This window comes from Myotis nattereri (genome assembly GCF_964212035.1).
Source record: "Myotis nattereri genome assembly, chromosome: 13".
In the NCBI taxonomy this organism is placed as follows: Eukaryota; Metazoa; Chordata; class Mammalia; order Chiroptera; family Vespertilionidae; genus Myotis; species Myotis nattereri.
In genome coordinates, this window is record NC_138088.1 from 37,997,582 (window position 1) to 38,023,373 (window position 25,792).

Sequence of the window (25,792 nt, forward strand, 5' to 3'; positions counted from 1 at the left end):
GCAGGCACATACCCAATAGGGAGTGTGCAGGAGGCAGCTGATCGATGTTTCTCTCTCATCGATGTTTCTAACTCTCTATCCCTCTCCCTTCCTCTCTGTAAGAAATCAATAAAATATATTTAATTAAAAAAAAATTTGCTTGTCTTATGTCTCGCTTAGTTGGGATCAAGGCTAGAAAATCGAAGTTAATGTAGTCTGAGGCCTGTAGTTTATGGTACATTGCTTGTTTCTCTTGGGGAGATGCATGCTGCTCATTGTTATTTAGAGACCCTGTAACAGACTGTCTGAAGGGCCGGCAGGGGGAGACCTCAGAGACAGGTGATGAAACTAACAATTTCTGTTTTTATAAATGATGGCTGTTACCACCTTATCACTATGAAAAAGGCTTGTTTTAATATTTCTTGAGTAATTATCTTTAGGTAATTATTTAATAACTTCTTGCTAATGATACATGAATTTAATAATATTTACCTTCCCTCCATATAGTTATAGCATGATTTAAAATTACTCATTTGGTTACCTTTAACCTAGTCTTTAACCAATCTTTATCAAACCAATGATTTCATTCAGTCTTTATATCAGGACTCCTCACTTGATAAGAAGAGGCTAGTAGCTCATCTACTTTCCCCTCCATTCCTCTTCCTTTTCTTCCTTCTAATCTCTATTTTCTGTACTTTCACTTTTACATTGCAATGGGTGATGAAATTTACATTCTGCTTAGAGCTTTGACTGCTGACTTAATAAAAAATAAAAAACCAATTAATAATGCTTACATTATAACAACCATATCAATATTGTTCTCTGCAGAGAAAAGGAGAGTATAATTACATTTCTTTTGTTACCTGCTGTTCCAGCAGCATGGTCCCCTATGCCACTCAGCAGAGAATATTCCGATGAAATCTCTTTCCTAACTCCTACCATTTGCCAAAAATATTTGGACTTTATATTTGGATTATATCTACTTTGTTCAGTTTTTCTCAGAATTTCTAATTGCCCTATTTTTTTCTTCTTGAGAGAGGAAATCTATAGCTTCTTTACCATATCTCTATTATTTTCCAGATTCTTACTCATGCTATGCATTGTTTAGATTAACATTGAAAAAAACAACAACTCACAACCCTATAAGGTCCTCTCTTGAACAACATGAGAGGCACCTTAGGTTTCGCAAGACAAAATCTTGTCTCAAATTCTCTGACTTTACTCAATATGTTGAATCTATTAGCAATTATAAGAATTTTCATTATTTTATTTAGACAACAAAAAATAAGCTGCTGTTATTATTGCTTAACACTTAATATTTTATCTGGCCATCTTAATTTTTCTCCTTCATTTCCTATTATAATTTCTGACATATACACAGAACCATAATGCCAGGTATAAGCAATTAGTTCTCAGTATGAAAAACATCAAAAAGAAAAGTGTAGTGGTTATTGATGCCTGTTAGCAAAAAATGCATGAAAACAAAATACGCATGATCTTAGGGAGCAAAGATTACATGGTTCGTTGCCGTCTGGCCTCCTGGTTCCTGCCAAGGAAATCAGTTAAGAAAGGGAATATAATTTATATTTTGGTGAAATTGTTTCAATGCCAATCTGAAAAATAAGGTGCTAAGCCAGCTGTGGACAAACTACGGTCCGCGGAGCCCAAAGAGCGGAGGGTTCTCTTGCTCTCCCCTCCGCTCCTTCACCAGCAGCAGTGTTAACATGGCAACGTCTGGAAACACGGCCGCAGCTCCTTCTTCTGAGTCCAGTTTAAGAACCCACTGTGGCCCTCGAGTCAAAAAGTTTGCCCACCCCTGTCTAAGCACTCTGTATTGACACGCAACATTTATAAAACAGCTTCTGGGAAAGAATTCTTGGATGGGAGCAAGAAAGCTAAAATCTTCAAACTGTTAGTTGCCTTAATTACTAATTCCTAATTAGTTGTTTTCTGGTCATCACCAGAACATCCCTGAAATGGTTCACGAGGCTCATCACATTTGGCTTTTAAGAAACCAAGTCCATTGCCATGGGGCTACCCCAGGTCATTCCTTCAGAAGTTCTGCACCTTGTCTTACTCCAGCCCTGCTGTGTGACTTACCTTCCACTTCCCCGCCAGAGGCAGCAATTTTAGAAAGCTGTAGATATGTTGTTCCAACTACATCATTTTTGGTAAGACGGTCCCTGTGTAAAAAAACAGGTTAAGGCCTCCACCTATGGGGATGTATCTTCATTTCAACAATAATAAGATAGAGCTGGAAAAGACCCTAGACCTCAGAAATCATTGTCCAGTGGGCCTCAGCATTACTGCACTTTTAAAAAATCACTTGAACCTCCCCCCGGCAACTCTCATCTCCTATTCAAGCTTTTGATTCACTAAAAGGAGGGGTGAAGAACAAGTATTTATAATAAGTATATTTCCTAATTCATTCTGATGCAAATGGTCCTCCAACCATCCTTTAAGAAACACTGATCTAGTTGGACAACTCATTTCATTTATGGAAACTGAGATTTTTACAGAAGTCATGAGATTTGCATATGGCCACACTCAATACTATTATCATAAAATGAATGAACCAATTATAGACACATTGCAAAAGGAGTGTAACATAATCATATTACATAGAATAAGTGCATGTCTTATTTTAGCGTGTTCATACTAATTACTATGCTGGTTTAATAACTACAATGGACTATATCTAAGTGTCCTTCATAGGGAGAAAAATTCCTTTTCAATTCGATTCAAATACTTATTGAGCACTATTGTGTGATAGATACTATTTTTCTGACTACAGTTACTTGCCTAGAACCTAAATCTTATTATCTATATGGTAGGGACAAATTTGCCCACTATAAGTATATACAACTTTGTGTATCTCTCCATGGGTACCTTAGTCTGTGAGCCTAACTCATGAAATGCTCTCTGGCTGAGCACATAGGTGTAAAAAATAAGGTTTATATTAATAACATCCTCTCTTTAATTCCTCCTCTTCTTTATACCATTCAGTGGCATAACCAGTCTGAAGATTAGGACTCCATGGGAGGGAGGAAAGGCTCAGTATTTTGAGGAAAGATTATTCTACAATATAATATTATATATTATAGTATTATTATATATGATATACAGGGTCGGGCAAAAATAGGTCTGGAAAATAACACAATAGTATGGAAAATAACACAATAATTAATAAATAGTAATACAAGAATAAGCTCTGTGTTTTGTGCACCCACAACTGCAGCGCTACTTTCACCCCACTCTGTTATATATAATACTAGGGGCCCGGTGCACGAAATTCGTGCACTGGGTGGGGGGTGTGTGGGGGGGTGTCCCTCAGCCCAGCCTGCCCCCTCTCACATACTGGGAGCCTTCAGGCGTTGACCCCCATCACCCTCCAATCGCAGGATCGGCCCCTTGCCCAGGCCTGACGCCTCTGACAGAGATGTCAGGCCTGGGCAGGGGACCCTCATTTCCCCCCATCACTGGTTCTGCCCCCAGCCCAGGCCTGATGTCTCTGGCCCAGGCGTCAGGCCTGGGCAGGGGACCCCCAGACCCCTCCGATTGCTGGCTCTGCCCCTTGCCCAGGCCTGATGCCTCAGCCAGAGGCGTAGACCCCCATCACCCTCTGATCACCTGATTGGCCCCTAGTCCAGGCCTGACACCTCCACCAGAGGTGTCAGGCTTGGACAGGGGACCCCCATCTCCCCCCGATCACTGGCTCTGGCCCCTGCCCAGGCCTGAGGCCTCTGGCCCAGGAATCATGCCTGGGCAGGGGACCCCCATCTCCCTCTGATCGCTTGCTCCACACCCTGCCCAAGCCTGACACCTCTGACCCAGGCTTCAGGCCTGGGCAAGGGGACCATCATATCCCCCCAATCCCCGGCTCAGCCCCCCGCCCAGGCCTGATGCCTCGGCCAGAGGAGTTGACCCTCATCACCCTCCAATCACCAATCACCGGATCGCCCCCTTGACCAGGCCTGAGGCCTCCGGCAGAGGTGTCAGGCCTGGGCAGGAGACCCCCAGCTCCCCGTGGTTGCAGGCTCTGCCCCTGCCCAGGCCTAACGCCTCTGGCCTAGGCGTCCAGCCTGGGCAGCGGGGACCCGCAGCTGCAGCGGCCCCGCGATTGTGGGCTTCGCTTTAGGCCCAGGCAAGGGGGACCCCTAGCTCCCGGGACTGCCAGCTTCGACTGTGTCCAGCTCCCATTGCTGGCTCCACCCCTACTTCCTGCTATCACTGGCCAGGGCGGCAAAGGCGCCTGATTCTCCCATCATGGCTGGGGGGCAGGGCAAAGGCGGCCCCAGGGCCGCCTTTGCCCTGCCCCCCAGCTCTTAGCTCCCCCCTGGGTTTCTGATCACTGTCAGTGGCAGGGGGCTTCTTCCTGCTTTCCCTTTCACCTCCCTGCATTGTGCCTACATATGCCAATTAGCCGCCAATCTTAGTTGGCAGTTAACTGCCAATCATAGTTGGCATTTAATTTGCATATAGCCCTGAGTAGCCAATGAAAAGGGTATCGTCGTACGCCAATTACCATTTTTCTCTTTTATTAGTGTAGATAACACATTATATAGTATACTAGAGGCCCAGTGCACGAAATTCATGCATTGGGGGCGTGGGGGTTGTCCCTCAGCCCAGCTTGTGCCCTCTCGCAGTCTGGGAGCCCTCGGGGGATGTCCGACTGTAGCTTAGCCCGGCATGAGCCCGGCGTCTGCCCCCTGGTGGTCAGTGCATGTCATAGCAACTGGTTGTTCTGCCTTTCTGCCAACTTGCATATTAGCCTTTTATTATATAGGATAATAATATTAGGATGTAGAAAATTGCTAATTAAACACAATTGGCATGACAGCTTGCAGCTTTTCTGTCCATCCAGAAGGGTCTAGACTAAATTTAAAGAATCCTTAGCTTTCCTTCAAGGTATTGTGCAAATATGCTACAAGGTATGTAACCTCAGATCTGGATCCAAGAAATCCCCAGTTAAAAGGGTTTCTCTGTGCATTCTAATTTGCACTATTGCTTTGGAGGGGCAGACAAGGTCAGGAAAAAACCCTACATGTGTATTGACCACAGGCAACTCTGATTCAATCAGCAATAAGCCCTCTGCAGAGCCTGTAGGCCAGAGTGGTCACCCAAGCTACACAGAGTTCAAACCCACACTCCCAAGGGCTCCTGGAGCTCCTTCAGAATGTCACCAAAGGTTCTAAGTGCCTTAAAACTAGCTCACACTCATGGAAAAGGACCCTTTGTCATAGGCCCCTTCCTGGCTCTCAATTAACTGATAATGATGGGGTCATTGAACAAAATGAAGCCTTTTCTCTTCCCAAAGCGCCCTGTTGCCATGGCACCAAGAGGGTATTGACATGGAAGTCAAAAGCATCTGGCTAATGGAAAAGTTAAGGCCAAACAGGAGGCCCAACTGACTAACTATCTAAGTGACTGTGGGCAAGTTACCTCTCTGAGCTTTAGTGTCTTCATCTGTAAAATGAACTAATCATAGTCACTAGTAGCAAACATCATAATAAACACTGATAATGATGGTGGTGATGATGATGATGATGATATTTTCCACTCTCAGGGAGCTAAAGGCTGCTAATTGAATGCCCCATCTAACTAGAATATACTCAAGAATGGTCTCATTGTGGCCAATCACTGCTAGGAGGTTGGTCTAATAAAAATCCCATCAGAACCTTTTAAAGAATTTCCTGCATTCAGATAGGTAGCTCTGTCCATTTTCCTTTCTAACAATAATAGGAACAGAACGTTTTGGTGATTCTTCCCAAGAAGTGGTTTACTCCATGTCTGAGGTCCATTTTGGGCAGCCTAATGGTATTTCATTCATTATCTTGTGCATTTTCAGATCATTTCTTCCTTCTTTGTTTATGAACAGTTGAACTAAGATATTCAAAATTCTTCTGCAACAACACTATTATCATTTTTAAAGAAAACATCCAGTTCCAAGAACAGTTTATTCCTTCCCTCTGGGAGAAAAGCAAATATGCTAAAATGTAAGAGTCAGGTGATGTAGAGTAATGTTCCTTAATATCCAAATGTTTTATTCTTTAATTCTGAATTAGACACAAGTCCATTTTTAACTCACCAGTCATATATTGTTAGTTTTATTTTTTCACACACTGACGGAAACTGTGCAAAAGAAAAAAAAAGGTAGTTATTTCTCAATTTACTCAGTAACTATGAAAGTAAGTAGTCTTATTTTTCTGAAAGAAAAGGAAGTCAAACCTTGATCTGGAGATTAACGACTTGATTCCACTCAGGGTTTGCATTTTTCTCAATTATATTTGTGCAAACCTGTAAAATCGTCAAAGCAAAACAGTAGATATTCAGGTTTCTAATTTCTAAAAGTTTATAATATATGCATACTAGATTATGACTCTAGCAGTTTACTTATAAGTTATATACTTAGTAACCTGGTTAAAGGTTATTTTTCTTGATAATGATTTGGTAAAATATGACATGGGTTTAAGATCTCTGCTACTTCTGTGGCTAAAAGTTTCCAATTGCCAGATTTCTAACATTGTGAGAGTGCAATGAGGCAAGATTAATGTTTATTGAGCATTCATGATATACTGCCTAATAACCATATCTTCATTAGCATGTCCAAACAGGTCTTTTGATTCTGCGCACCCAACCCCTCCTCTGTCTCCCCAAAGTGGCTCCTGTCCCAGTCTTTCCATCATTGTTCACCAGGTGGCTTAGGCTTACAACAAAGTCAGTCACCTCTCTCTCCCCATCACACACCTCATCCAATCCATGAGTAAATCCTGACACCCTCATCTTCATGTGGACCCTGATCTGCCCCAGACACCTGCAGTTGGCTCCTACCTAGATGGTCACTTCCTCTCCTGCCTGCTCACTGTCATGTCACTCCCCCGTGTAGCCTCCTCCATGAGCTCCCAGTTACACTTAGAATAAAGTCCAGGTCTGACCTCTGGCAGATGAAGCCCTACTGCCCCACCACCCACATCTCTCTAACCTTCTCTCTTAGTTTTCCCCCTTGCTCGCCACTCCAACCACCTGGATGTTCTTTGGTTGCAAATGTGTCTCCTCCTTGGGGCCTTTACATCTGCTATTCCCTCTCTCTGGATGCTTCCCCACTTCCCACCCCCCACCCCAGAGCTCTGCATCATCCAGGCCTCTGTACAATGTCCCTTCCTCAAAGGTGGCCACATGATATTCTAGCTAAATACCCCTTAAACCCCACACAATCACTTCTTGTCCCCTGCTTTATCTTCTGTGTAGTACTTGGCACTATCTGGAATTATTTAATGACTGTTACCTTGTTTATTATTTTCCCTTAAGCTCCATGAGAGCAATGGCTCACTTCTATATCCCAGCACATGGAACAGTATCTAATACTAAACAGACTTCCAACAATTACTTCTCGAACTGATGAATCCTTTCAACACTCCTATGAGAATCTTATTATCCTCATTAATATTTCAGGAAATTGAGACTCAGGGGTTACAATATTTGCCTTAACTGCCTATGGAGTGGGGTAAAATCTGAATTTAAATCAGGCCTCCTCTCACTCCAGACCTCAGGGCTTTGCGGCTGCTCTCCATCGACTCCTAGGAAATGACGCCCAGTCCATGTGTCATTTGCTGAATCTGCCTTTCATAAACAAATGGTTCAACTACAGAGAAAATACTAGTTTTTCATGCCTACAGTTGTCCATGGAGGGGTGTTATTCTACTATGGAATCCCACTCTCGAGCCTTTGACGACATTTGTAGATAAAAGTAGTGGTTACCTGTGTTTTTACACCAAGAGTCCCCCAGCTTTCCCCAGAGGACAGGGATGGGGTCCCCTGCCTGACCCTCTAGTTTCAGCAACTCCCCAGGGCATGGGAGGTGGGAAACATGACAGGAGTGGACAGCTGGGCACTGGGGAGCTAGACTCTAAAACAGTGGTTCTCAACCTTCCTAATTCCGTGACCCTTTAATACAGCTCTTCATGTTGTGGTGACCCCCAACCATAAAATTATTTTCATTGCTACTTCATAACTGTAATTTTGCTACTGTTATGAATTGTAATGTAAATATCTGGTATGCAGGATGTATTTCCATTGTTACAAATTGAACATAATTAAAGCATAGTGATTAATCACAAAAACAATATGTAATTATATATGTGTTTTCCGATGGTCTTAGGCGACTCCTGTGAAAGGGTCGTTCGACCCCCAAAGGGGTCGCGACCCACAGGTTGAGAACCGCTGCTCTAGAACATTTATCAGGGATTATGACAGCTAGCTAGGGAGCTTGCTTAACATTAAGATAACACTTGGACCTGGGAAATAAATCCAAATAATTCAGTAGTAGCTTTCGCAATTTACATTTTTCAAAAGATTGAGTTTTCCAATTTGAGTCCTGCATACTTTCCACTGCAAAATAAACCTGGGGAGAGTCTGGCATGTGCAGACTCAGATAATCCGCGTTCCTGCAGGGTGCCCGCTCATCGGGGGCCACTTCAGCAATGAGTTAGCAGGAACTCACACCAAGGGAAGCAGAGGTTTATATAGTATTTATTTCTAGAGGCATCTGCATTTAGATCACACACAAACCTTTTTTCCAGCAAAGGAAACTTCTACAAAGGGATCCACTAGGTTCTTCTTATCTGCATTGCCTCCAAAGATTTCCTTTACTGTCTGAGAGAAGGCATCATCCACTGGAAAGTAACATGTCACACGGCAGAAATTAAATCTGATTCTCTTAAAGAACTGGAAGTCACTCAACAAAATTAAAAATGTTCTCCTATACACGAACACTGTGGCAAAAAAATTGTTCTCAAAAGTAGCACTGTGTTGCAGAAATTCCTTGTGTCTTGGTTGAGAGAGAAAATGTTTTCTCCCCAAAGAGTTTTAAAATCAATAAGAACACCTTGAAAAATAAATTGATAAAATATTCTCTTGAGAATCAATCATTTATTGAGGAGAAAGTAGAAATAAAAAGTTCATTCAGGGAAGGTAAGAGACAACTCACAAACTCAGGCCTGGTTTTAATTTGGAAAAGGTGCTTTAGGTCAAAATGATATCGGCCTAGTCTGACTTTTCAGATAAATTCAGGGAAATTTGGCATAATCATAAATAACACATTTAATCACTTATAAACAGCAGATTTCTCTATTTTAACAAACTCGATTATATAGGTAGGAATTTTAATGTGTTTTAATTTATTTACCTCATTCAAAATATTTCTGAGGAACATATGGTATGGAGAGTCATTATGGGGTCTTTAAAAAGGGAAGGGGGTGCTCCCAGGAAAAGTGGCCAATCCTGAAGCGATCATGGCCTGAGTAGTGGGTGCTGCCCCCGGTGAGGAGTCCTTTGTCCCAGGTCCAACAGGAAGCACATAAGCCAGGCCAGGAGGACAGGATGCTGGGCCTCAGCAATGGCATTGGACGAACTGGTCTAGTCTCTATGAGCATCCAATGCATCCAATCTCTTAAAACACATATCTCCTAAGACAATACTGACAGGCTTTTACTTATTGGCACTTAACTGCCCTTTGCTCAGCCATTTTTAATAATCCAATGGCAAACACATTTATTTGTTCATAAAATTTCACATTTTCATTTGGGATGAAAGGAGTTGGAAGTGCTGACTGCTGACCTCTCTTTCATATTCTCTAGAACAACGAGAAGATATGGAACATTAAAGAAAGAAAGGATGGAGAAGAATGAGCCAAAAGACTCAACCAAAAAACATGTACCAGTGACCAATTGGCTACCTCATGAACCAGCTCAGGTAGCTTGCAATGGGGCCAAAATGAATGAAAATAAGTCATGAAAGCCTTTAAGAAAAAACAAACAAAACCATATGATAGGGAGCACCAATCCCTATTCGGAGTATGATTTTAACACATCTAATCATGAAAATAACTGATACTCTGGAGCAGGATGAAATCATTACATACTCTGGGGGATGTCCTCTGCTCGGTAGATTTTCAGCAAGAAGGTCACCCACCGGAGGGCGATGCCAGCAGGGAGCAACAAATTACTCTCCACATCGTCACTGTCGTTATCACGATCTGGTTTCTCAGCCTGGTGGGGACACACAATAACAAATTACACACACAGAAGAGCAGCGCTTGGAAGAACCCAAACTGATGCTTGTAAAACCACACCAATCAGAGCCGTTTCCATTAGGATTTCCTGTTTCAGGCTTCAGAGTTCAGCCACCAATTCAACAAAACTGCTCTACAAAATTCAATGCGCATGTTTCTTTAATCAAGACACCATGAGAAAATAATGTGTTCTGTAATTTTATGAGCACAGAATAGTAGAGGGGCCAAAGGGAGGGAGAGAGGAGGGAGGAAGGGGAGGAGGAGGAGGAGGAGGAGGAGGAGGAGGAGGAGGAGGAGGAGGAGAGAAACCTGAAATTCTTCTGATTTCTCTCTGCCCTCTCATTATTCCCGGGTTTTGCTGCCCAGTTTTCTAGATGACATTGTCCTTTTAGGTAGAAATGTCTGATTCTGCAAGTGAGCTATGCTCTATAGATAAACTCATGCAACAAAGTCCTAAAAACACATATATCTATACTGAAAGAAACACCCACTCACAGACACCAGGAAGGTGTCTAAGTGAGCTAGAAAATAATTCTGCCACAAAGAAAAGAAGAGCTTTTGAAAAACAGGAGGAGTTGGGGGTTTACAGGTCTTAATTAGAAGCTGGGCTCCGCTTAAGTACTGATGCCTCCTTGCTTAACCCTTGGTCCTACTTTGCAATGAAAAGCGTAAATGGCAGAAAATGCAGGGGCTCACAGGAGGCTCATCTCCGGTTCCCAGGACAAACATGCTGACTTTCATGTAACCTTTAGCACCCGAGCTGGCATCTTCGGGGTCATTGAGAAGAAGCCACTTTCTCATGACAGCGTGACCTAAAATAAAAAAGGAGTAAAGGACAAGGACACTTTAAAGGGAAGCCGACGGGTCTGTGATTTCATCTGCTGTCAGACAAACAAACATGGCCTCTAAAGTAGCGGTTCTCAACCTGTGGGTCGCGACCCCTTAGGGGGTCGAACGACCCTTTCACAGGGGCTGCCTAAGACCATCAGAAAACACATATATAATTACATACTGTTTTTGTGATTAATCACTATGCTTTAATTGTGTTCAATTTTTAACAATGAAATTGGGGGTCACCACAACATAAGGAACTGTATTAAAGGGTCGTGGCATTAGGAAGGTTGAGAACCACTGCTCTAAAGTGTCATCATAACACGCCAATTTCCCCAGATGAGTGTCTGAATTAATGTCCTCCACTCTGCACGGCCTCCATCCCCATCCTTCCCCGTGTAACCCAAACAAGGCTCTCTATACTCTATGAATGGGTTTCATCACTTGACTTTGACAAGATGCAAATATCCTCATAAAACAGAGGAATTACCTATTTGTGAACATTAAGATAATTACCATTAGATTTTAAAAAATAAAATCCATACTATTATTCTTTCCCACTAAGTATCCTTCCCCCTCCTCAATCAAGAAAAAAAATATTTTTTATTCCTTGATCCTCCCAATTTTCTTGATTCTCAGAATCTTCCATTTCATGGAGAGAACATTGCTTACCAGGTTCATCATAAATGAATCCAACATCAATCTGGGGAAAAATAATAAAGGAGTTTGGATTTTAAAATAAGTTTTAAAATACAAGAAACCATCATTATTATATTTAAATAGAATGCTCCTGACTAGACTTAAATTTCTTTGGGACTCAACATTTCTATCGCACTCTCTGTGTGTGGTATATAGGAGAACCTCCATCCATTATTTTGAATTAATGAGCTAGTCTTAGAGCAGGAAGGAACCACGGAAGTAGGGTGATCAGTGTGTCCCTATTTGCTTGGGACTTTCTGGTAGCACAGAAAGTTTCACATTCTATGAAACCCCTTAGTCCCAGGCAAACCTGGACTGGTGGTTACCCTACAGGAAGTCACCTGGACCAACTGCCTATCCAACACTCTACTCCTCCAACTAATGCTAATATTAATGCAGTCATTGATTGGGCACTCCAATGTGCCAGGTGCTATGCTAGATATTTTATGTATCCTATCTCATTTATTCCATCTTCACCATGATCCCATTTTACAGATGAAGAAACTAAGGGTCAGAGAAGTTGACATGTGGCTGGTTAGTGGCAGACAGGGTATGAACACAGGTCTGCCTGACCCAGATCAACCTCTAGGACAGGGGTGGGCAAACTTTTTGACTCGAGGGCCACAATGGGTTCTTAAACTGGACCGGAGGGCCGGAACAAAAGCATGGATGGAGTGTTTGTGTGAACTAATATAAATTCAAAGTAAACATCATTACATAAAAGGGTACGGTCTTTTTTTTCAATAGTTTTATTCTTTTCAAATGGGCCGGATCCGGCCCGCGGGCCATAGTTTGCCCACGGCTGCTCTAGGACCTCTCATGACTGCAAGCTCCTTCCTTTGAGATGCAGCCCATTCCATGTAGAAGGCACCAAGTATGTGTCCTTAATTCTAATGTTTGTTACTTAGAAAAGCACCCTGATTCTCATCCCTGGTTTGGCTTGCCTTTATCCTCCAGATTTATAACAATTGGCTTTGTAGATGGCGCCCTAGGGCCACTGGTAAGTGCAGCTGTGTGATGAGCTTCTTGCCATAAATCACCCCTTCCCTTTGAAGCAGTGTACTGGCTTCCATCCATAGCTGGGATGCTAGGAAGGGCCCGATATGGCAGTTTCAGGTTATCTTGCTTTAGGGTGCTGCTAAGTGTCGTACTTTGGAAGTCACTACACCCAGACATGCAGCTGGTTCCTGGTCCCCGGGGCATTCATATCCTGCTGGTATTCCGGCCCTTAGCAAGGATCATGGCATCAATCCCTGACACATAACCTTAAGATGTCACCAAGATGGGCATCCTGAGATCTGGCCAGGAACCTGATTCCTCTTTATGAAAGTGCTCATCTTTGATATAAGTTGAATGAAACTGACTGTTGTCACCCACCTTAAATTCCCCCATCAGACAATCTGCCCGCAAAGAATGGGAATTATAAACCTGGAAGAAAGAAGAGTGGGGGAAAGATTAGTGGCTTTATCTGGCAGACAGTGGGCACCACCTTCCTACTCCGTGGCCCCCTTACCCGAATGCTGATGATCTCATCCATCAATTCAGAAGGAGTTATGTGGACATTGTAGAAAAACAACTGTCAAAACAAAGATAAGATTGTTTGAATGTTAGCAAGAATGAACTCAGGTTTAGTGCGTATGAAACTGTAATATTGCGGGCCCTCCCAAAAAATACAACACACAAACTCTGTATTAGATTTGACCATGTGAACACATTGCAAGGCCTGAGAAAAGGCCCCAAGGCTTAAGCTTCATGAGCTTGATAGTAAACTCACCTCTGCATGTTGAAAAAGGAAAAAAAGATGAAGTAACAACTATAGTGTTTATTTACCTAAATAAGATTATTCTTTTGGGACCAGATACTAGCTTAATTAAGTAAAGATTTAAGGTTGTATCTTATGCTTAGGGCCTGTATGACCTGGAAAGTTGAGTTTAATTCTATCGTTTTTAACTCTATCATTTGTGTTTAGTGACTCTAGTTTTGTTCTTTCTAACAAAACACCTTCAAAGTCAACTTTGCCCATTAGATAATGTTAGTGCCTCCATAGAGTCAATATTGACCACATTTTAACCCACTGTACCAGCTAAGTTTAAGAAAGTTGATTCTTGGGAGATAAATATTGGATACATAGAGGTTGTACATAAAACCAAGTTTTATGTACCAATAAAGTTTACTTCTAAGAGAGAAAGATTGAGCATTTACTTAAACTGAGACATTTTTCTCCTACTTTTTACTTATAAATATTTTAAGTCTACAAAGAAATAGAAAAAACAGTAAAATAAATACCATCTTTCATTTGTTTCACCAATTGTTACCATTTGGGGGACATTTCAGGTTTAGTGAAATGTCTCCTTCTTTTTAACTGAATTATTTGAAAGTTCTAGGCACCCTAACACTTCACTCCTTAAAATAGATTCTCATGCATCTCCTAAGAGCAAGGACATCGTTGCATACAATCACACTTCTATTATCACACCCAAGAAATATAACAGCTCACATATAGTCATTCAAATTTCTACAATTGTCCTGAAAAGTTTTTTAAATCTAGGACCGCTTAAGGATCATGCATTGCTTTTGGTTGTTGTGTCTGTTTAGTCTCCTTTTATCTAGAACAGAACTCCTGCCTGTTTTTGTTGTTTGTTTTTGTCTGTCATGACTGGTTATGCTGAAGATACCCCACAACCTGGATTTGTGTGAATGATGCCTCACTGTTAGAGTCACTTTGACCCCTGGACAACAAACAACCCAGGTGATGATTACTCCATTAGATCACATCAGGACACACATGTCAGTCTGACTCATGATTGGTGATACCATGTTTAATCACTTGGTTAAGAAGATGTACATAAACTAGTGATGTTTTAGCAAAATTCCTTTCTTGATATATAAATTGGCTCAGTTACCTGATTCTTTCCCTTTGCCAAGAGATCTAATCTCAAAAAAAAAAAAAATCATTAAAATGTGAAAATTCTGAGATGGTGAATCTTGCTGGGCTCCTGAGAATGTTTTTGAGTAAATATTTATCCTGCATTATAAACGCATTCATAGGTCTTCCGCCTTTGGCATCTAGTACCTTGTCCTCCCTGCAATCCAGGCTTGTCCTCCAACATGACCTCCCAGCCTTTCCCCAAGTCCATTTCAAGTGCCTCCTCTCAGTGAGCACCCAGCCCTCTCTGAAATGAACTCTGGAGCCCCTTATCTGCAGGCTGCTGTCTGCGATTCACTGCAGGAGGAAGAGAGGTGAGAAGGAAATGGGGCTTTCTCCAAAGCTGGGGGCCAGCTTGAACAAAGGGCAGAAACAGGAACACCAGACAGAAGAAACCAGTTCTTTGTGAACAAAGGTAGGAAAAAAAGAACAAAAGCTGGGGCTGGGATTAGAAGCTGTAGGGAACTAAGAGGAACTGTGATAAGAAACTGTGGTAGGAAAGGCCTGGGCTCAGAAAACGGCATGAGATGCAGGCAGAGGAATCTCAGAAAGGCATCTCCTCGGCCGGCCGTGGTGGCTCAGTGGTTGAATGTTGACCTGTGACCCAGGAGGTCACCGCTTGACTCCCAGTCAGGGCACATGCTCGGGTTGCGAGCTGGCCCCCAGGAGGGAGCGTGCAGGAGGCAGCTGATTAACGATTCTCTCTCATCATTGATGTTTCTATCTCTCTCTCCCTCTCCCTTCCTCTCTGAAATCAATAATAATAAAAAAATTTTTAAACGAAAAGAAGTGCATCTCCTCAGAGCAAATCTGGACTCTCGAAATTCCCCAAACCTGAAATTTCTCTTCACAGGCCTACGTGTGGGGTTCTGTGGCATTTGAGTCAGGTATTCAGCATTTTTGAGGAAGGGATTCAGTATTTTTGGAGGAGTGTTGCAGAAGAAGCCAACAGAACCAAGTTATATTCTCAGTATAAGGAGAGAGAAAGAAAAAAATCCTTATTGCTCATCATTGCTTTTCTTAAACATCTATTATTTTTATGGCCAAGTAAGTTTGACACTGTAACAAAGCCAGGTCACTTAGCCACAGAGTCATCCCTCAGAGCATCCTGCTGATTAGAAAGACCAAAGGCAGAAGTAGGTGCCATCATGGGCTCCACACAGGAGTACCAGAATCCACTAGGAAGGGCTCCGTCAGGAGGCTGCTGCAAGAATCCCAGAGAGACCCCAGCAGCTCTGAGAAGCAATGATGAAGCAGGCTGTGTGATTCCAACACCCAGCGGTTCTTACGTTTAACGCTGGAACTTTGTCTTGTCTTTACCAGTTAAGTTGTATGTGTTCCCCTCCCACATGGGACAGGGGACAGGTGGGTGGAAGGCAGGAAGGTGCATAAACACAGAACAGACACCCTGAGCCCGTTTACCTCATCGAAAAATGGATTGTTCCCTCTCTTGATTCTTGTTCGGTGCGTCTGGCCACAAATGTGGACTTTGACCACAGGTTTTATGTTGTTGCCACATAACTGCCGGCCCTCAATCACTCGGACCCGGATCTGCAAGCACAGAAGGGGTGATGTTACGGATGCTTTCCCGGCCCATGTTGTGAGAGAAGCCTCAGGCGCTGCCTCCGCTCATTCATGTAGGAGGATGGCTCAACCCTCGCCAGGCAGCTTTGCAATGTATCTGTGCTAATGGATGGGGAGCAGCCACCTGTGCTCATTCCCAAGGTGGGGACAGGGGTTGGGTTGCAGAAGCCAAGAGTGGGGTTGAAATACTCCAGAGCTGGCCTGGGGAAGGGCAGGCAGAGCTGAGGCCACTACTCAGACCCCAGCTGAGCCCTGGGATGCACAAACTCACTCCACAGCCATCTCTGCAAAGAAGGCAGTGCCCAGAGCTAGGAAAACGCAGTGCCCTTGCTTCTATTCCTACCCCAGGGGATGTTTTTACTTCTCATCTAGCTTGACCACACCTCCTCCCGCACGAAGAAGAACGATGGAGACCTCATCTTATTGGGGTAAGGACCTGATGTCCTCTTTAACTAGCTGAGCCACTGCCGATAGAACAGGTCCTCCCTGCGTCACCGCCATCGCAGAAGCTGGACACTTGGTCTAAGACAAGGACCCGGCACTCGGCCTCTTCCTACCTGGAAGTCCTGTGGCTTGTTGGACAGCAGCCGCCGGGTGTTCCTCCCTTTCGTGAGCCTCCGGGCAAGCTGAGCTTCCGACACCGTCCTACCTGACACCTTGGGCCCCAGGTCCCTGACCGTGCTGTCCAACCCATCTTCTTCACCTCCATCTTCCTCCTCCTCTCCTAAAACACGCAAAGGGAATCCAGTCAGAGATGGCCCTCCCCTGGGAATGTCTGAACACTCCGGCTTCCCGGACAGAGAGTTTTCTGTGTTCCTGAGGCTCGGGTAAAGGAGACGCCTCTTGGTGACACTGACCGGGGCTTGTTTTGACTCCGATTCTGGAGGAAGATGTGTTCGTGGTGCATGATGGCTCTCATTTAGGCTGTCCTCAAAGTGACAGGGAGACTGCCGAGGCCACGGGAGAGGGTGTGAGGCTCAGTCAGACCCGGCAGAAATCACCCAGCTCTGGTCTCGGAGCCCAGCCTGCCGTTAAGGGGCCTTTCAGCGGTGAGGGCGGAGGGATGGGGTATCCATGGGAAACTGGAGCCCTGAGAGGACACTCCAACCCCACCCTTCCCACCGCAGGTCTCTTCTCCAGAGATGTGCTCACGAGGTCTGTACAGTCTCCTTCCTGCTTGAGCCTCCTGATGCACGAAGGCCCTCTCCACCCGCTTGCCAAGCAGACCACGGCGGTCACCCTGCTCTCCCCTTTGTCCCGGTTTGTCAGTCCCACACATGGCTGTGCCCTCACGCATCCCCTTTCCTCCCCCGCCGCCCCAGCTTTCCTTCCATTCAGGGGAGAGAGTTGTTCCTGTTTGGTAGAGTGAACCCCCTTCCACTGCCTGAGAACCCACTTCCTTCTGATTCTTTTTTTAAAAGTATATTTTATTGATTTTTACGGAGAAGAAGGGAGAGGGATAGAGAGTTAGAAACATCGATGAGAGAGAAACATCGGTCAGCTGCCTCCTGCACACTCCCTACTGGGGATGTGCCTGCAACCAAGGTACATGCCCTTGACCGGAATCGAACCTGGGACCCTTCAGTCCGTAGGCCGACACTCTATCCACTAAGCCAAACCGATTAGAGCCCTTCTGATTCTTTGGGGACCCTCCAGATCTCTCTCTCTCTCTCTCTCTCTCTCTGTCTCTCTCTCTCTCTCTCCTCCAGTGGTCCCTTCTCTATGGTCACCTACCCTCTGCATTCAAATATACACAAATCTTTCACTCCTTAAAAAAACAAAAATCAACTCCACCTACTGTGTCTCCCCTTTCTTTCATTGACAAACTCTTGAAACTCACTGACAAACTTCAGCTTTTCTTTCCCTAATAGACAAAAAGTCTGAACTCCCAGTAATCTGTGCAATAGAATTTAAGAGAGACTAGGAAAAAGACCTGCATTTGAACTCCCCACCTTTGCAATACAAAGTCAAGTAAGAGGTTTAATTTCCACGTGGAGTTATCTCACATCATAGTCTGAATTAGCTCACTCAGCGTGCTGTGTAGCACGGCTCTAAAAGCTCGGGCTCTGGAGTCATGCTGTCTGAGTTCAAATCCTAATTCTGAGACATGAGCGTGAGTCAGTTTCTTTCTGATTCCCCATTTGTAAAAAGGGGAAAATCACAGTACTTACCCGAGGGTATTGTAAAGATAAATGTAATTTACACAGTGCCTGGCACAGAGAAGCACCCAATAAATTAAAATGTAAGTGTTGTTGAGAGATCAGTTTGGGTTGGAGCGCAGAACGCTAGAACACTCCTGGAGAGCAGCAATGGGTGGGGTGGAATCTGAAGCAGTCAGTGGCAGCACGGGGGCTGGGAGCACAGAGGGAGGAAGGAGCAGCCATGAGGAAGTAAAAGGCCAGCATGAACCCTCCTCCTCAACACCCTTCCATTCTGCTGAGTCCATCCAACCTGGCTTCTGCTCTGCAAAGGTCCACCAGGACCTCTTCCTGCTACTTTAGGAACCTTTCTGAATCCTCACGCTTGATCTCCATGGCATTGGACACTGGGACCCACACATACGTTTTGAATCCTGCAGCTCTCCTCCTGGTGCTCCAGCTAAACCTTTTCAGGCACTTCCGCGGGCCTCCCTTCCTGTCTCCTACTCACCAAGTGTGACTTCCCACTCTGCTCCTCAGCCAGCCCTCTGCTCCTTTGACCTGACACTCCGGATCCACACTTCATGGTCCTCAAGGAGCCCCAGACCCACAGAATGTTAGACTTGAGGGGACCTTAGAGAGCCTGCCTCTCACCCACTTTACAGATGAGGTCAATAGAGCTGAAGTGACTTGGGTTACTAGGAGCTGAGCTGAAACCAGGACCAAGTCTTTGCCCTACCTCACTGGTGCAAGAGTAGATTAAAACCAGGCTGCAGTTGAAAGAGATGCCGTCCTCCTAATCCTTCATCATTGCTGTCAGGGTCAAGGAACCCCATAGAAGTCAAGGGTAGGGAACAGCTACCTTTGACCTTTGCAACATAACCGGGGCCTCACCTTCCCTATTCTTGAGGAGGCTTCAACAGAAGGGCTTTCCCACTACCCATCTGCGGCACCCATCTGCGGCACCTGGCTCTTAGAATGTCCTTTCTCCTATTCTCCACCAGGTGAGCTCCTCAACTTCTCAACATTTCAAGTTCCAGAGGAAATGTACTGTCTTGGGACAGGCCCTCCCTGCCTCTCCCACAGGGAGTGAGTCACCCCTTCACATGCCTTCCACACATTGTTCTGCCCAGTCCTCCCACAGAGACTTGTGTCTATTGTTAACCCGTAGGCCTCCCCACGACCAGCCACTCTCAGAGGCGGGAGGCTTGACTTTTCTTCTTTCCATCTGCCCCCTGCCTGACATAAATCCTAGTATACAGCACAGGCTCGATGAATGTGGAATGAGCCATAAACCAGGGCATCCTGACCGCCGCTCCTACCTTCTCAAGTTCTCAGAAAGAGCACCCAGGCGCCAGGGCGCTGCTCTTCCCAACCTGGGCACCAGCCTCAGGGAAGCACAGAGGGTCAGGCTTGCCTTCTGCAAACCTGTTCCAGACTGGGCAGTGCACGGCTTTAACAACAACTAACACTAACTTCCTGGGCGCAAGGGGGATTTCCTCCCACTGTGGATTGTTCCTTTTGGGGTTGGCAGTTGTTTAGGGCAGCAAGCAGAAGAAGGCAGGGTAAAGCACCCCTGTGCTGCACGGATTCAGAACGAGCCCTCATTAAACTCTTGATGGATGCTTCAGAAACAGACTGCAGGTGATGACGAGCCCATTTCTTCTGGAAACACCTTCTGCTATCCAGACTTTAGGCTGGACCTGAGGGAACCAGCCTAAGTCATGGCAACTGCCAGTATCTCTGCTTCGCAGAGGAAAGATATTTGAGCAGGAAATCGCCCCTTTACGTGGCAGGAAGCTGCACAGGTTTAACAATGCTCCCCTAAGTGTTCCACAAAGAATGAGGGGGGCCCCTAAGGCATTGCCCAGTGCACCCTTCTGCACAAGCCGTTTCATTATCCGAATGTGAGTGGCTGTGCTGGCATGCCCTGTACATGAGACCCAGGCACGGATCTGAACCACAGCCACGTGGAGCTACAAACAATGACTCTTTCATGATCACAGCAGCAACTGAGCCGGGAGCCCCTGACTGAATAGGAAGTTGCTGGTGGTATCTGCTTCCTAGAGCTGTTGTAACAATGTACCACAAACAGGTTGGCTTAAACAATAGAAATCTACTCTCTGACAGTCCTAAACCCTAGAAGTCCCAAATCAAGGTGTTGGCAGGGCCATGCTCTCTTGGAAGCCTCTAGGGAAAGATCTTTCCTTGATGCTACTCGCTGGTGGCTCCTGGACCCGTGGCTGCATCACTCCAATCTCTGTCTCTATTGTCACACGGCCTTCTCCCCTGTGCATCCATGTGTCCTCACCGCTTCTCACAGGACACCAGTCACTGAATTTAGGGCCCTCCCTAATCCAGTATGACCTCATCTTAACTATAAAGCTGCTATCTCTAAATAAGGTCACACTCTCAGGTTCTGGGTGGACAGGAATTTGGGGACACTATTCAACTCACCACAGAGGACATCTCTGGTGTCTTTCTCTTTGCTCCATCTATTACTCTAGTCCACAGGTCTGCAATCAGAAAAGAATTTCCACATCCTTCCAACTCCAAATCTACCATCTTCCCTGCATGTTGTCTGCCTTCCCTCCCGCTACAATCCCCAATCTGTCTATGCGTCCTGACCTGAGGCCAACCCTTCTGCATAGGCATGGATCTTATCTCCTCTTGCTACTCAAGGATTCTCCTTCTGCAATTTCTGCCTCTGTGCCTGCTCATTAAGTTCCCCCCTGTACTGCAGCATTCCCATCAAGCAATAAACATGCTGTACAGTGAAGGAAACCATCACCATCAACAAAACGTAAAGACAACCTACTGAATGGGAGAAGACATTCACCATTGATACATCCAATAAGGGCTGAATATCCAAAATACATAAGCAACTCATACAAATTAACAACCCCCCCCCCCCAAAAAAAAACACACAAACATTAAAAAATGGGCAGAGGACCCAAAGAGACATTTCTCCAAAGAGGACATACATGCCCAATAGACATGTGAAAAGACGCTCAGCATTACTAATCGTCAGGGAAATGCAAATAAAAACTACAATGAGATATCACCTCATACCTCTCAGAATGGCTATTGTTAATAAATCAACAAAGCTGCAATTTAAAAAAATTAATAATATAAACATGTGGAAATATAGCCCACAATTAAAAAAAAACACACACAACTTTCCTGGGCCCCACAGAGCCTCTATAGTTACTGCTCGTCTTTACTGTTCCTCTCCAGCTGCAACACGCCCTTCACAGTCCCTGTGTCTGAGTGCCATCCTGCCTCCCCAACAATTACCATGTCACGCAGTCAAATCCTCCCGAGCTTTGACTACAGCCAGCACTGATCTGCCTTCTTTCTGAATGTCAGTAACCCCCTCTGTGACCCACACTTGCTCACAAGTGATATTTTAATGAACACTTAGGAATGGCTCTCCATGACAACTCCAGCAACTTAGCACGTCTCCATAATTCCTGAGATGTACTGTTGGCCTCCTTCCAGAAGCTCAACAGCAGTATTCCTACAAACTGCCCCTGTGTGTAGTCCCCTGTGACAATGGCACTTCCCTATAAGGCTACTGTTTGCCCACCCAGTGGGAAGAGTCGATGGCCTTATGATTCAGTCAGATTTGCCTTTGCCATGCCTAACAGTACCTTTCCCCAGTGGGTAGCAACCCCTCTTCTTCCTCCAGCCTCCCACCCTCTCCTCATCTAGCATTTCTCCTCCCTATCAAGCAGAAGAGAGTGGACTGCTAGTCACTCAGATGTCACCAGATCTGCAGGCTGTTCCTTCCCCACCTCCATCACCTCCATCTAACCACAGGGATGGCGTGTTAGCAATGCCTAGGAATGGCTGAGGAAAAGGAACATTTGCCCAGTCACCTCTGGGTTTCTCTTGGCCTGGAATATAGCCACCTCCGCCCAAGCCACACCCCACCCTGGCTAGCAGGCATCCTTATCCAAACACTCTTCCCACTCATTTTTTTTTAGAGTCCTAGGATGCCAACCACTGCCCGTGATATTAATTTTGCTTCTCATGACAAAGTCTTGATAAGTGGTGGTACTGGTTAAAGCAGAATTTAATTAGCAAAGGTCATGGGACAGTCAGAACAAAGGGCTGGTATAATATCATCAATGCAAGTTAAAAAGTACAAAACAGAATAGGAGAGAGTAAGTTTCTAAGCATGAAAACATTTGGAGATAACAGCTGATTTAGCTGGAATGTTGAATAATAACTTTCCTGGGTTTCTAACATGATACAGTATATAAATAAATAAATACCTGTGTCCAACAATAAGCAGGTAGATGAGGGAGGAGGGATCGAAAAACAAAACAAAACCAAAACACAGACCACATAAACAATTAATTACCCTCCACCTCAATTCTTGGGTAAATGGTACTATATGTGCCCTAAGAGTCTCCTGGAATGGTTCCAAATTATAGACCAGAACAAAGGTACCATGAAGACCTTCTAACCAAACAGCCACGCAAACACATGCTATAAGCCAGCCTGGGAAATATTGCCCCAAGAGCTCTGTCGAGTCTGGGCAAGATAATGTTAACAGGTAAACACAACCCCAGGACTCCTCAAACTGAGCTCCAAAATCTATCTGCATCAGGATCTCCTGGAAGTTCTTGTTAATCGTACAGATTAGGGGGAGGAGGGGCTCCCCTTTAAACCAGCTAAACTAGACTTTCTGGAGGTAAGTGCCTGAAATCCGCACATTTAAATAACTCCTCTGTCAATTTTACTGTGTCTAAATTTTAAGAACCACTCGTCTATTATGATCACTTTGATTTTCTTAAATATCCTGGAAAAAAGTTGGCCGAATCCAATCAGTTTGCTGGCCACAGTCATTTAGAGCTCCTGCAGCGATCTCCTAGCACGCTGATCATTTTCCAGCTCAGCTCTGACCAAGTCAGCTCCTGTTCAGAAAACAAACAAGGGTGTCCATCAAGGACAAATGGCCCAGCCTGGCACTCCCAGCCCTCAGGAACATGCTTCCCTTTTATTACACCTCTGAATGGATCAGTCAAATTTGTCTACTCCCTAGTGTTCCCCAAAATGACTTTCTTGGGGGAAAAAACAAACACATTTAACCATATCCATTGCACTTCCACCATCCACTCACCCATGCATTCACTCAACCAACCAGACATTTATTGACTACTTATGACTTTCCAAGTGCTGCACGAGGCACTACGAATCCACAGTTGAAACAAACAGCTGAAAGAAGTTACTTCCCATGTAATAATCTGCCTAGTCTTCTCTGGAGGAATTTATTATACTCAGCTATGACCTATAGTTATTCATATTTATATCTTCCCTTTCTTGTGAAATGCACTCCTTGGTGGCAAACAATGCCTTTCTCACCTGTGTATGTCTCCAAACAGGTGTCAATAAATGCTTTCTGAACTGGATATCATTTAATTTCAAGCAAAGTGACTTTGGTGTTTGTGGAATGAAATCAATTTGAAGCACCAAGTTTGGCTAAGCATGACATTTTGTATTTCTATCATTGGATAAAGCACAATTTTAACAGATGGTTCTTTAAAAATAGATAGGAGATTTTAAAAATAGTTTAATCTGAGCATGAGAATGTGGGCTCCAGTCAAGCTCACTGACATCTGGCGAATCGAGTGGAGAAAGTAACAGGTTTTCAGGAGGTCAAGCCTGCAGCCTGGATCAGCCCACGCATCTGTCATGGGAGCAGTCTCAGAAGTAGGCCAAAGAAAGGGTACCTTTAACACCACACACTTTAGTCAAGCCACTTAACAAACCTGCTCTGCAAAAGACAATGTCAAAAGAATTCAAACACAAATCACAGAGAGAAAATATTTGCAAAAAGACATATATGACAAAGGACTATTATTTAAAATATGCAAAGAACTCTTAGAACTCAACAATAAGAAAACAAACAACCTGACTAAAATGGACCAAAGACCTTAACAGATATCTCATCAAAGAATATATACAGATGGCAAATAAGCATATGAAAAGATGCTCCACACCAACTGTCATCAGGGACCACTACATTCTTATCTGAATGGCTCAAATCTGGAGCACTGACAAAACCAAATGCTGGCAAGGATGTGGAGCAATAAGAACTCTCCTTCAGCCCTAACCAGTTTGGCTCAGTGGATAGAGCGTTGGCCTGTGGACTGAAGGGTCCCAGGTTCGATTCCGCTCAAGGGCATGTACCTTGGTTGTGGGCACATTCCCAGTAGGGGGTGTGCAGGAGGCAGCTGATCGATGTTTCTAACTCTCTATCCCTCTCCTTTCCTCTCTATAAAAAATCAATAAAATATTAAAAAAAAAAAAAGAACTCTCCTTCATTGCTGGTGGGAATGCAAATGGTACAGACACTTTGGAAGACAGTTTGGAAATTTCTTAAAAAACTAAACCTACTCTTACCACATACAATACAGCAATCATGCTACTTGGTATTTACCCAAAAGGAGTCGAAAATACATGTCCACTAAACAAAACAAAAATGCACATTGATGTTTACAGCACTCTAATTCACAATTGCCAAATTTGGAAGCAACCAAGATATACTTCAGTAGGGGAATGGATAAATAAACTGTGGTACATCCTAACAATGGAGTAATATTCAGCACTTAGAAAAATAAGTTATAAGCTGTGAAAAGACATGGAGGAGTCTTAAGTGTATATTACTAAGTGAAAGAAGCCCATCTTAAAAGGCTATGTACTGCATGATCCCAACTCTAGGACAATCAGGAAAGAAAACAAACAAACTATGGAGACCATAAAACAACCAGTGGTTACCAGAGGTTGGTGGTGGGGAGAGATGAATATGCAAAGTACAGAGGATCTTTAGGGCACTGGAAATACTCTGTGTTATATTATTACTAGAGGTCCGGTGCACGACATTCGTGCACTGGGATGGGGGGTCCCTCAGCCCGGCCTGCGGCCTTTTGCAGTCCGGGAGCCCTCAAGGGATGTCCGACTGATGGCTTAGGCCCAGTGGGACATTCTTAGCACTGCTGCGGAGGCGGCTGCTGCACTCACCAGCCGTCAGCCCGGCTTGTGGCTGAGCAGTGCTCCCCCTGTGGGAGCACACTGACCACCAGGGGCAGCTCCTGTGTTGAGCTTCTGCCCCCAGGTGGTCAGTGCACATCATAGCAATCAGTCCTTCTGCTGTTCAGTAAATTTGCATATTACCCTTTTATTATATAGGATGATGGATACATGTCATTATATATTTGTCTGAACCCAATGAACTATTATGTGTCAAACTATTATGTGTCATCCTTCATAAAAAATGTACCATTCTAGTGAGTGATGTTGATTATGGGGGAAGCAATATATGTGTGAGGGCAGGGAGTATTGGGGAAATCTCTGTACCTTCCTCTCAATTTTGTGGTAACCCTAAAACTGCTCTTTAAAAAAAGTATTAGAAAAACTCACATGAACCCCTCAGGTATTCAGTTCCTGAGACCCATGGTCATATAAGTTTCTTCCACTTGTAGGGGTAAATTTTCCTGAAAATCTTCACTTCTGTGTTCTATCATTAATATCTCAAATTTCATCTTTGTAGTACCC

General features: G+C 44.4%; 1 protein-coding gene across 1 annotated transcript in view; it reads right to left on the reverse strand.

Annotated features, from left to right (window-relative positions):
- Positions 1-25,792, reverse strand: part of MYOF (myoferlin) — a 139,336-nt gene that overhangs the window by 69,367 nt on the left and 44,177 nt on the right. Inside the window, exons 6-16 of the mRNA XM_081104338.1 lie at positions 16,646-16,812; positions 15,927-16,055; positions 13,092-13,154; positions 12,956-13,006; positions 11,552-11,582; positions 10,745-10,860; positions 9,899-10,025; positions 8,548-8,651; positions 6,208-6,276; positions 6,068-6,111; positions 2,080-2,162 (exon numbers count right to left, since the gene is read on the reverse strand). Of these exons, the coding sequence (XP_080960464.1) occupies positions 2,080-2,162; positions 6,068-6,111; positions 6,208-6,276; positions 8,548-8,651; positions 9,899-10,025; positions 10,745-10,860; positions 11,552-11,582; positions 12,956-13,006; positions 13,092-13,154; positions 15,927-16,055; positions 16,646-16,812 (984 nt within the window). The remainder of the gene's footprint in view (positions 1-2,079; positions 2,163-6,067; positions 6,112-6,207; positions 6,277-8,547; positions 8,652-9,898; positions 10,026-10,744; positions 10,861-11,551; positions 11,583-12,955; positions 13,007-13,091; positions 13,155-15,926; positions 16,056-16,645; positions 16,813-25,792) is intronic.